The sequence below is a fragment of the Ailuropoda melanoleuca genome, chromosome 5, assembly GCF_002007445.2.
Source record: "Ailuropoda melanoleuca isolate Jingjing chromosome 5, ASM200744v2, whole genome shotgun sequence".
Classification (NCBI taxonomy): Eukaryota; Metazoa; Chordata; class Mammalia; order Carnivora; family Ursidae; genus Ailuropoda; species Ailuropoda melanoleuca.
The window spans coordinates 33,521,461-33,534,043 of record NC_048222.1 but is presented as its reverse complement, the minus strand read 5'-3'; the positions used below and the strand labels follow the sequence as shown (position 1 = coordinate 33,534,043).

The window sequence follows — 12,583 nt, the reverse complement described above, 5'->3', positions numbered from 1 at the left end:
ATTTAAATCCACACATCTGTGATTATACATATTTTCTTCTTGATTATATTTTCCAAGAACATATCTTTTATATTTTGTTTTTGCAAAGCAACAATTCTTCAATTCTGCTATTTTTCTCTAATTTTTAATGTTATTTTTATTAGCTCTATTCCACTTTCCTTAAGTTTTGTGTGTATTTATAAGTGAGTATGTACTGGAATGTTTAATTTAATCTAAGAGCTAAGAAAGTGCCATTGGGCCACATCACAAAACTTTGGTAACTAACTTTTGTCATCATTTCCGAAAAAGAAATTATTGGGTTGTTTTTTTTTAATGCAAACTTTCTAATGTTATTTCTTCTAATCAGAGAATGAAGCCTCAGCAATTTCTGCTTTGGGGAACTGAATCAAGATCTTCTTTTATCGTTGAATATGATCAATTTTTGTAAATGTTTCTCAGTCACTAGAAGTAATTTCATATTCTTTGTTCATATTCAAGAAAGTTCATTGCAGCTATTCAACCTTAAAAATGATAGTGTGAAATCTCTATATAATTATTAGTTTATGCCTGCTAAAGACTAATTACATAATTTGCAGGGCTCAGTACAAAATTTAAAATGTGGAGCCCATTATTAAAAAATTATTAAGAACTTCAAGAGGGTGACAGCAGACCATTGAGCCAAGCATGGACCCTTCTAAACTAGGGGTCCTGTGTGAACAGGTCACACACCCATAAAACCAACCTTCTCCACAATCTCAAATTACAATATTATTTTTGTTAATTTGCACTTAAAATAGTAATGCATTTTGCTTTTTGTAATTTGATAATATTTTATTTATTATAACAAGCATTTTACAATCAAGTCTCACTGTGGATCATAATTTTTAGTAAAAATTAACTCTGCTCTTCTGCCTTTTTTCTTAAATTCTATACCCCTTGGTATCTTTTGGGTTGAGTGGATTCCTACATTTTCTCATCATTTCCCTTTTTTTAAAACTTTCTTATTTTTAACATATTTTCTATTTTTCTCCGAGTTACCTATGCGCAGAGTTTTAGAAGGCAGCCATTTCTATAGGGTTTATTATGACAACTGGCACCCCCCCCCCGCCCACCTGCTCATTATTTTCCACCCCACAGAGCGGCCACTTTCAATTCTTTTAGCTTTATGGGGGGGGTAGGGGGAGGCAGGAAGGTAGCGTGCGGCTGGGTGACGTATTTTATGAATCCTTTGCACTCCTGCGAATGTCATGCTACTCACTCAGACCTGACAAACAGTCGGACGCAGCATAAACGGTGTGCATGCGCATACCTATTTAAAGCGCATCCTTAAGCATGTCTTTTTGTTCCCTTATACGTGAAGGGCAGCTTGGCCAGTTATTGCATTCTTGGACCACAACAATTGCCTCAATACTCTGCACATATTTTCCCACTGCATTCTAATATTTAGGGTTGCAGGAAGTCTGTGCCATCCCGATTTCTGTTCTGCAACCTTTATTTTGTTTGATCATTTCTTAGATGCATATAAGGTTTTCTTCCCTATCTTTCAAATTTAAAATATTTCTGGGTGTTAATTTTTATAAACTTTGTTTGGAATACAGTAATCAAATTCTACCTCCAAACCTAATCTCTTTAAACTTTAAAGAAATGGCAAGTTTTCTTTTATGACAGCTTAATTATTACTGGCAATGAATTCATTTCCTATTTAAGTTAACAAATTGATTTTGATTTCTTGTCCCCCATACCAAGAAACACTAAACAGGTGTAAAGGGAATAAGAAATGCGAGAGGAGATGAAGAAAATAAAAAATTTAGTCAAAATTATGCTCTGTCTTTTCATAGCAGTAATACCGGTGATGGATTTTATTAAACCTTGATTTCCTAGGAGAAGGAGGGAAACTCTTACCTTCAGAGGCAACACTTCTCTATTGATACCATAAAATGTTGCCATAGCAAGGGTCCAAGACAGCAGACCAGCCACATTCCCACAGACTTTTTTGGCATTTTCCAAAGAATAATCATCCATGTTAAAATACGGCTGCAGCAACTCAACAGTCTCTTCATTTATAGTGTCCTTGGGGAACTGCTGGAGGCTCCACAGGAACCCTGTTGCACTCATCAACTGAAAAATAGCATTACAACCTGTAAGTTCTGGGAGAAAATAAATACTTTCTTCCTGAATCAGTATATAATTCTAAATTGAATTTTTTTCAAAGAAGTAACAGTTGATACACTCTCAAACATACAAATCAAGACTATGACAGTAGTCAACCTAAATCTATAAGTTGCAAACTGTCTTCCTGTTACTATAAAGAGTAAAGAAGAAAAGATATGTAAGTTTCCTGTCCAGTGCATGCATCTGAATGCCACCAACCACACAAGCTCCCTTTTGGAGACTGGGTTGGGGAGACATCAAGAGTGTGCCAAGGGGCGCCTGAGTGGCTCAGTCGGTTAAGCGTCTGCCTTCGGCTCAGGTCACTATCCCAGGGTCCTAGGATTGAGCCTCATGTCGGGCTCCCTGCTCAGTGGGTTGCCTGCTTTTCCCTCTCCCTCTGCCACTACCCCCTGCTTGTGCTCTCTTCTTCTGTCAAATAAATAAATAAAATCTTAAAAAAAATTTTAAAAAGAGTGTGCCAATACCAGTCTCTGGTTTCAGACACTTTTTACAAAAAGAAACCATTTGGCTTTAAAATCTTTCCCTACTTACACTTTGGGAAATGCCATCTAAGAAAAACTCTTCAGTACACAATTACCAATGACTGCCTGCCAGCCTGTGTGGTCTATACTGAAGGTCCTGGGCTAGGGGCATCTGGTGCATCTTACAGGACTTGCAAAAATTTTTACTTACTTTTAATGACTCTCCCCAGGAAGGCTTGCAGCAAGGTTTTTCTGGATCCATAGTGACTGGGTCAATTTTCTTTTGAAATAGTAACAGGACACAGTCCATGATTCTCATAATAAGATGCGGGGGCTTTGCAAGTTTCCTGACTGTGGCGATATCATTTGGTTTGATAGTCTGTATTTGGGATTAGGAATCAATGTATTTTTTGTTGAGTAGTATTAATAATCACATGGAAATCTAATGCTTTTAAACAATGAAAGTAGAAAACTTTAAAATGTATTTTCTCCCCATCCCCTGACATTATCTCCTTAAGGGTTTGTATTCCAAGATTTTTGCATAATGGTTCTTTCATTGTTGTCTGGGGATTTCTATTTGTTCTTATTCTCTTTTCTCCTGTTGCCCTCAACTAATTGCTGTAGAGTATCACTACCACTCATTGCCCACCACCCCAAGTCTCTGTTGGCAACAAGCCTCACTGATGGGTAACATTCAGGTAACTTGTATCTTCAAAGCACATACTCTACGTGGGGTATGAAAAGAGCAGGGCTCTGAATATCAGAAACCTCACCTTCAGTGTTTGTTTTGAGGGCTGCCCTATCTACGGAAGGGGGAGAAATTCAAAGGAGAAAAGAGAAGTTATTATAACATATGGCTCAGAAAAATATTTTTCAAAGTTTCTATCTGTGAGCTGGGTTTGAAAAACGATGTTAGCTGATACTCAAGGCAAGAAGGATTGGAACATAACATGATCAATAAAATCCCCTAAGACTCATTTGTTCAGTGATTTCTCTTTCTTGTACATTATTGTAAGACTCGTAAAAGGAGTGGGGGTGGAGAATGTGTCCTGATTATTGTCACAATTGTATTAAATGATTATCATAAATCTAGTCATTCAACAAATACAGGCATCCTCCCATTAAAAAAAAACAAAAGAAAGAAAGAAAATAAAGAAAAATAGCCCTGTCCTCATAATTTTCCAAGGAAGAAAAAGAAAGTACAATTACCCTAAACTAGAATTGTCATCATGCTAGAAGCAGAGGGGTGACAGGAAATACAATGGAGAGCCAGAAAAGCCAAAACCTTCCTGGAAGGGACAAGCCTGGCCCTGAAGAATGACTCTTATTAAGCAATGAAGGTTAGAGAAAGCATTCCTGGCAGAGGGAGAGAGACATATAAACAGACCATGGTTCTTCCAGAAACCTACGGGTGTTTCTGCATGGATGGACCATACTGTGTATAGAGACAGAATGACAGAAGGGCTCCAGGGTAGACAGGAGCCCAGTTAACAGTTGCAACAGCAGTACTGATATTTACTGAGTACTTTCTCTGTGCCCAGCAAACTGTATTCATTACTTTTAACGCTTACATTGATCCTTCAAGGATCAATGAGGAATTATAATCCCCACAGAGATCCAAAAAAGTGAAGCAATTTACTCCAGATCATCTATTTAAGGAGTGGTGGTCACTAGAGCCAACTATAGGTTGCCTGCCAGCTGCGAATGCCTAGCTGCAGACCTTATCTTAAGGGCCACCAGAAACCGCGAGATGTTTAAAGGACACATAATGTAATCGGAGGGGATGCTTTGGAGGAACTGGGGAGGCTCTCTATTTATACTCTGCATCCCTAATGCTATTGTTTGGGCCATGAATCCCACGCATTATTTCTCAGCTCTCACGGAAGGCGGATTTATGGAATCAAACTAGTAAATTTTAAGAACTGAAGACTTAAAAAAATTAGAACTTAGAATATCGAATCAACGGAAACATTTGTCTTCAGACTCAGAGGTCATCAATCACATTAGAATTCCGTTCAGTTTTCATTTTTTTTTTCGACGTAAAGTTCGATGATTCATTAGTTGCGTATAACACCCAGTGCACCATGCAATACATGCCCTCCTTACTTCCCATCCCCAGTCTATCCCATTCCCCCCCCCCCCTCCCCTCTGGGGCCCTCAGTTTGTTTCTCATAGTCCATAGTCTCTCATGTTTCATTCCCCCTTCTGATTACCCCCCCTTTCTTTATCCCTTTCTTCCCCTACCGATCATCCTAGTTCTTATGATTCTAGAAGTTGCGCGGGAATTTCGCGCAACGACCCACGGAGCAGGCTGAGAGGGGTAACAGCGCATGCTCACATTCAGGGCTGCCTCTGCTTCTTCAAGGGCGGGTTTGGCCGCCTCCAGCTTGGTCTCAGCTTTTACTTTCTCACTGTCGATTTCATCCACAATTTTTTGGGCTTTGTCTTTCACCTCCTGCACTTCGTTTTTCACTTTGGCTGAAGCCTGAGCACTTACCGTGACTTCTGCCAGTACCTGTTAAAATGAGGGAACACATGAGGGTGAATAGGTGCCTCTTGGGCAAAATTTACAGATTTGAGCAGTGAGAGAATATTTATTCGCTATAAGGGAAGACACAAATAAGAGTAAATTTATTCCCTATGTATATTTTACATATATTCCCTAATCTATGTTTTAAGGTGTATTAAAGTGACTCCTTTAAGCAGTTCTTTGAAATCTTCTATGTCCTAAGCTTTCCAGAGGCTTACAGATATATAAATAAATACATACACATATATTTATATATACAGAATATATAAACAAACACTTTAAGCTTTCAGGAAAATGGTATTTCCACTCTATGTAATTTCCAGAAAAGTAACACAGTTCAAGTGTATGTAATGGAATAAGGTCAGAAACCATATCAATGCCCATGTAATGAAAATAAAATAGGTCGTGTTTTCGGAGGGCCTACCATACGGCAGGACTATGCTAAGACCCTCTCCTATGCTATCTCTCTCATTTCAGTAACTGGCTAAGGGTTGAGATCTAAGTATCCACTCTTAGCCGACTCAGTGAGTGGAAGCTGAAACCAGCCACAGACCGGCAGGGACACAGATCAAGGAGCAGCATACATATATCCCTATCAACGTGGGAGGAGGAGTTTTGTTTGTTTGTTTTTTTTAACTCCACCAACAATTCTTCTTAGTTTTTTCCCTCCTTGACACAAACTTCCGATCAGACTTGGGCCATCCTAGAAACTCAGAACATGCAGGGACCTTAAATAGAAGACCAAATATAACTTAGAGGGAGGCAAACATTTCATATATGAGAGAGAACAAAAGACACAGACCCAGAGAAGAAAGAATAGTCCTAGACCAGGTAGAGGATATAATAATTTACGTGTGTCTTGGTATAAGTTCAACAAAAATACCTAATAGTCTTCGTAAACATTATCTTACTAGAAATAGTCCATGGGTTTATACATTATCTTTTATAGCATTTTTAAACAATGCTTTTTAAAATGTGGAATAACAGTTCTTGCCACTAGTGATACAGTAAATGCCAACTCACTTCGTCTGCTTTTACCGAAGCCACGGCCAGCTCCTTTTCCTTCACTGTGAGATCCTGAGACAGCTTAGCCACAGACTCGCTCGCCTCCATAAGCTTATCAAGACCTTTACAAATACACACACATACACATTTGCTTAGTATCTGAACATCCCTTCATCGAAGATTTCCTCAGTATTTACTATTCATTAGGATTATAAGGAACACGAGATCATTATTTACGGACAACACATACATACGAGGAGCGGCTACACTGACCACATCTCGGAGAGTTTCGGCAGGGGGTGAAGAACACCATCTAGCCACACTTCAGGGAAGGTCACAAGGCCAGACTGAGCAAGATTAACGTAGAAAATGTCTCCTTGGCTTTGCAAACATCATTTTTAATGATGTACATATCGTTTCTGTGTTTTTTTTTTTACTTTGAATTACACTGCAGCTGTGACAAACGAACAGAGAATATAGTCACAGTCGTGTGGTTCTCTTTGCTATGAAAATGAAAACAGCTGCTACCACCTGTGCAAGTGGCTCTGTAACTTTCAGCATCATAGAGCACGAGAGCCAGTTAACTGGATTGTCTCACATTCCAACTGAGTTCTTGACAGTGGTGTGTTGGGGACTGCTTAACATCGGAGTCTCTTGTGGGGGGAAGGGGGAGCACTCATCTGTATGTTTTCCAATTTCCATAGTGTCAATACTCCCACCATGGCTGATATGAAGTTACCAAGAGCCTCCCAGCAGCATACCATGATATGTCTACCATAGTGATAGAATAGAAATAACCTGAAGAACATTAATAGCAGTAAAACAGAGTAAAAAGAACTAAGATGTAACGAATTTTCAGTATTCTAGGCTGTTTCCTTTTTTTTTTTTTTAAAGATTTTATTTATTTATTTGAGAGAGATTGAGAGAGATTCACAGAGGGAGAGGGAGAAGCAGACTCCCTGCTGAGCAGACAGCCTGATGCGGGGCTGGATCCCAGGACCCCAGGATCATTACCTGAGCTGAAGGCAGATGCTTAAACAACTAAGCAACCCAGGCGCCCCTGTTTTTGTCTTTTTCAAATATAATTTATTTAACTGTGAGTTTATGGGATTTAATTTTTAATTAAGGATGTGCTTAATAACCAGATCATAACATTCCTACAAATTAACGATCAACTCTAGAGCCAGGACAAGTAGCTCCAGCCCGCCACTGATCATAGAGTACCATTTGGAAAGCTACACGAAGGTGAGCCGTGAGAAAGACAGAGGACGGTTTCTTCCAGTGTTTCCATCACTATAACTGCACAGACCCTGGAGTTCAGTTATGACATGGGATCACATTTTTTTGCAGAAAAAGTGAAGGGGGAAGTTTTCGCACTTCTTGTTGGACTGTTTGGGCCATAATGCTTTCGGACATATAATTCGTTCCAATTTATACTTTTTCTGCTTATATTACATGTACTGCACATAGAAATCCATTGTTCAGGTAAACTATCTCTTTTTGTTTTATTTATTTTTCCTTTTCCTTTGTTAGAAATTTGAGAAGCATTAACATGGTAAAGTTTATCCAAGTCAAGGCAAATTGATTATAATGAAACCAAAAACTGAAATCATGGTCAGTTCCCAAGAGCTGGCTTTTCTCCACCTGCAGGTAGCATCTCAGTGACTATGGGGATTCCTGGCCCAACAGCCTGGGCCCAGAGGTGAATGAGCAGGGAGAAAATGATTCAAGAGAGAAAAACAGACTACCTCTTTTTTTAGATTTTCTTCTTCTCGGAAACAGCTTCTTCTTCTTCTTCTTCTTCTTCTCTTTTTAAAGATTTTATTTATTTATTTGAGAGAGAAAGCACATATGCACAAGCAGGGGGAGGGGCAGAGGGAGAGGGAGAAACAGTCCCCACTAAGCACAAAGCCCAACATGAGGCTCTATCCCAGGACCCCAAGATCATGACCTGATCCAAAGGCAGATGCTTAACCAACTGAGCCACCCAGGCACCCCTGCCTGGAAGCTTCTTAACAGGTAAAAGACCCTAACAGCATCCCTCAAAATAATCTGTTATTAACAGTAAAGTCAGTATTTTGCTTTCAAACACAATATCCACCAGTGTGGATTCCTATCAAACACAATATGCATCAGATATGGATTCCTATCAAAAAGACCCTGAAAGATTCCATTCTCTGGGCACCTGGGTGGCTCAGTCGGTTAACTGGCTGCCTTCGGCTCAGGTCATGATCTTCGGGTCTGGGGATTGAGTCCCATGTGGGGTTCCCTGCTCAGGGTGGAGTCTACTTCTCCCTGTCCTCCCTGATTCTCCCTCCATTCCCTGCTTCTCCCTCTCCTCCCAGCTTGTGCTCTCTCTCTCTCTCTTTCAAATAAATAAATAAAATCTTTTGATAAATAAATAAATAAAAGATTCCATTCTGCTTACCAATATTCATACGTTCGGCCTGTTCATTGATATGTTTCACCTTTTCAGTATAAATGCTTTTATAACCATTTATAAACGAAAGATAAGACTTGGGAGTCACATGTGCTCTTCGGCGGTATCTGAAAGTAAAATGTAAAAATGATCTTCATCTCTATCATTTCTGATATGTTCCTAGAAAGCATCCTACAGAGGCTCTTCCCACTGTGGAATCAGTGTAATTCTGAAGGGTGATTCACTGTCAGGAGGGCAGGAACTGTGAATTGTTTCCCTAGAGGTGCAGTGGAAAGAACACTAAATATCTGGTGCTTTGACCTTTGAGGGGTCTTAGACTCGACCCTTACCCCACTCTGGGCTTCTGTTTCCTCATCTGGAAAACTAAGAAAAAAATCACTGTGCCACACCTGCCAGCATTTTGTGGGGGGAAAAATATATATAACATATGTAAACACACTTTATAAACTTTAAGGTACTTACAAATATTAGGGATACATGGTCAAAATGAATTTGTGCTGTGACCTGTTTCATTCAACTGGTATTTGCTATACACCTCTTCACTGCTAGACACTAGCTGGGTGGACTTAGAGAAGTGAAAGCCAGTCTCTCCCCATGATTCCCCAGATGTCCTTGAAATCAAGGCAGCCACACTTGATTCACGTGTTCAACTCACAGTAATTCTATTTAACAGTAGAATTAAATAAAAGGAAAAATTTTATACAAGAGAAACTCGAGTCAAAGAAGAGCTCCTCACATACTATAAAACCATTTTACCTTTTAATTAATTTTTCACTTTTGGAGTTCTGAAGATTTTTAACATTAAAAAAATTTTTTTAAGGACTCGGACATATACGTGACTAGCACTTAAGCATTTGACAAATATCACATTCAGAATAAACTTCTCCAACCCAAAAGGATACGAAAATTTTGGAAAATACACCAAATTTTTCAAAAATAAAGACACAGGTTTTCGTAGCTGTAAGAAGGTAAAACTTTCCACAGATGACAGTGACAGAAGGAGTTCAAGTTAAACGTAAGGAAAATCTTGCTAAGCGTAAGAATACACATGGATCCGCCAAGAGGATCTGGAAGGGGATCCAGAGCTATGGGGGGGGAGGGCGGTTCCCAGGGATAGTCTTAAGTAAAGAAAAGCATCCAGGATAAACATCCTTTTGTGAGATAGGAACCCCCTGGAAAACCCATGAAAGTGTTACCCAGACTCTCTGGGTGGAAAAATTCTTTCTGGCAAGTTCAGTGCCCCCAGAAGCCCAAAGATCATGTTGGTCCACCTTTATCCCCATCTGTCAAATGTACACAGCGACTATCATGCTTTGGGAGGGGAAGAAGTTGTATTTTTGAACTGTTGACAACAGCTTTCACATGTGAACCCATTGCTGCTTTTAGCCAATGGACTCTCCTATAGTCAATTAAAAATTATTTGGCGTGAAAACATTGTCAAGACTAAGAAATGCAAATACAAAACTTAAATGTCCCTTAACATAAGGCAATGGTGAAACTTTAAAACAGCATACTTCTTTAATCAAAATAAACAATGCATTTGAATAAGAAACTAATTTTAAACAGTTTATAATGAATTAGTTAAGTCATTTTCAAAAAAAAAATTAAGTAAATGAAATAAAGTGATTCATTAAGCATCTGTTCCTTTGAGGCCTGGAGGGAAAGAGGTACTTAAGTACCGACGCTAGTTATTTTTAAAGTCTCATTGATTTATCATTATTTCAATACATAATCACTAGGAAATCAACGCAAGAAAAAAATCTAAGTGCAGCTGGGAGTTTGTACTCCATCGATCTGGCTGCTGCATGGAATTCCTCTCTGGAGAGAACTCTGTGGTTCTGCAGCCACGACACTTAGGGAAAGCCACTCACCGTTGGAAATAATTTTCACAGCTTTCGGAAACCATGTCATGGAAGAGGCCCATTGTTTCTACGACCTGTCTTTTGGTGTCACTGGAGCAGACAATACTATAGCCTGAAAGGAAGTAGGAGGCCACAGCAATCAAAGCCTCTTTTGGCCAGCGACTAAACCAGTCCATGGTGCAACCTGATATCAAGCCAGGAAATTTCAAAGAACGGGCACGGAACTTCTCACCAACCTGTTGACAGCAAAGTCAGAAAGCATCAGACACACAAGAGGGGTTATAATAAATCGGCTCGAGAGAGGGCTTACACATTCTGAGCCACTGGTGTGACATCACAATTAAAAAAAAAAAAACCTTGGGCTGCACTAATATATCAATGAAATGCTCAGATGAAGGGTGGAAGTATTTCCACACTCTTCCCTGCCCTAAGACAGCATCTGCATTATTGGGTTGGATTCTAAAAGCTACCTTTAGGAGGAAAGTGACACACTAGAACTCTGCTAGAGAGAGATTACCAGGATGGTCTGAACATGAGGACAAGTGAGAACAGCAGAAGGGGTGGGAGGTGTTTGGACTACAAAGGAAACAACTTCGGGAATCTGCAAAAACTTCCTCTAAATATCTGAGGAGCAGTATGGGGGGCAGGGAGGGATCAGATTCATTTTATAAGCCTAAACAGAATTCACAGGGGGAAAAAACAGAAAGACAAAATTTAATTCATCCCATAGAAGACCTCTCTGGGAATTAGACTACCTAATAATTAAGCAGGTTGGCTTGTAAGTTAGTGAGACCTGCAGAGCAGAGCTGCCCGATACAACCTTAATTGTGGAAAAGTTCTATATCTGTGCCGTCCAGTATGGTGGCCACAAGCCACACATAGCTACTGCGCACTTGAAATGGAGCTAATGAGACTGAGGAACTGAATTCTTATTTTTACTTCATTTTAACTAATCAAAATTTAATTGTCCATACATGTCTAATAGCTACTATACTGGATAATACAGTGAGCTAGAGATATTCAAACCTACATCAGGGATATTCTAGATGGCATGTCTGTATTGGAGGGAGAGCTGGACAAGATTACATCACCAAATCCCTTACAATTCAAGCAATCTGTATCTCTAGGCAATTAATGGAAGTTGTAGGCTATGCAATAATTTCTAATAAAATGAATATTTTAAATTATTACACTTCAGTATGAGATTCCTCCAGTGGAGATTGGTGGTAGTAAAGTGTTAATTGCAATTCAGTGTGACGAATGTTAGTTTCTGAGTAAACCATCTCACCAGAGAAGGTAAACTATTAAGTACATTTCAATAAGTAACTCCTCCCACGTATATATAAAATAACAACATACTGGAGAAAAGCAGAGAACAACATGCAGGTTCTTCCTTGATCTTGAAATAAAATACTCATACAGATTGTCAAAGGTAGGAGGGTGGCGAGGCAGCTCCTTTTTCATCACCGATATTAGACCTTGGGTGATTTCATCCATCTCATCTCGTGCAAACAGATTTGAGATCTTTGAGAAACAGACAAGAAAGTGTTCTGTATTTTACAAGTTCCCCACACAAATTCACTGCCAAAGTCTAGTCCTTCTTTTTCCCCCATGTCATCTTTTTTCATATTTTCTTTCTGCATCTCCACAGTTAAAATCCCTCATTTGCCAGAGATTACCAAGAATACATCCTTTTATTGAGCAGTTTAATCAGGAGGAAATTTTGCTTCCCTTTGCTCAAATAGCTATCACCAAAAATGTATCTCTCTACCATTCCAAAAATCTCTTTAGAATGTCCAGTGATGCCCTGTGTTCTCCGATTCATAGACAGTTCCAATTCTGGGTCTGAGGTCATTTTTTACTATGTTTGTGTTTTTCTTTTTATTCGGGTATAAGTGATATACAATATTATGTTAGTTTCAGGTGATTCAGCATTTGTATATACTGGGGAATGATCACCGCAATAAGTCTAGTTACCATATGTCACCATACAAAGTTACACAATATTCTTGACTACGTTCCCGATGCTATGCATTACATCCCCATGATTTCTTTATTTTATAACTGAAAGTTTGTACTTCTTGATCCCCTTTGCTCATCTCTCCCACTCGCCCCCTCCCAGTAATTCCCCCTC

The 12,583-nt window shown here is 39.2% G+C and overlaps 1 protein-coding gene across 1 annotated transcript in view; it reads right to left on the bottom strand.

Moving 5' to 3' along the window:
* The window catches only part of DNAH8 (dynein axonemal heavy chain 8), a 332,098-nt gene that overhangs the window by 125,821 nt on the left and 193,694 nt on the right, over positions 1-12,583 (bottom strand). Inside the window, exons 60-66 of the mRNA XM_034660654.1 lie at positions 11,809-11,973; positions 10,459-10,685; positions 8,576-8,694; positions 6,166-6,269; positions 4,951-5,127; positions 2,824-2,991; positions 1,882-2,097 (exon numbers count right to left, since the gene is read on the bottom strand). Coding sequence (XP_034516545.1) covers positions 1,882-2,097; positions 2,824-2,991; positions 4,951-5,127; positions 6,166-6,269; positions 8,576-8,694; positions 10,459-10,685; positions 11,809-11,973 — 1,176 coding nt within the window. The remainder of the gene's footprint in view (positions 1-1,881; positions 2,098-2,823; positions 2,992-4,950; positions 5,128-6,165; positions 6,270-8,575; positions 8,695-10,458; positions 10,686-11,808; positions 11,974-12,583) is intronic.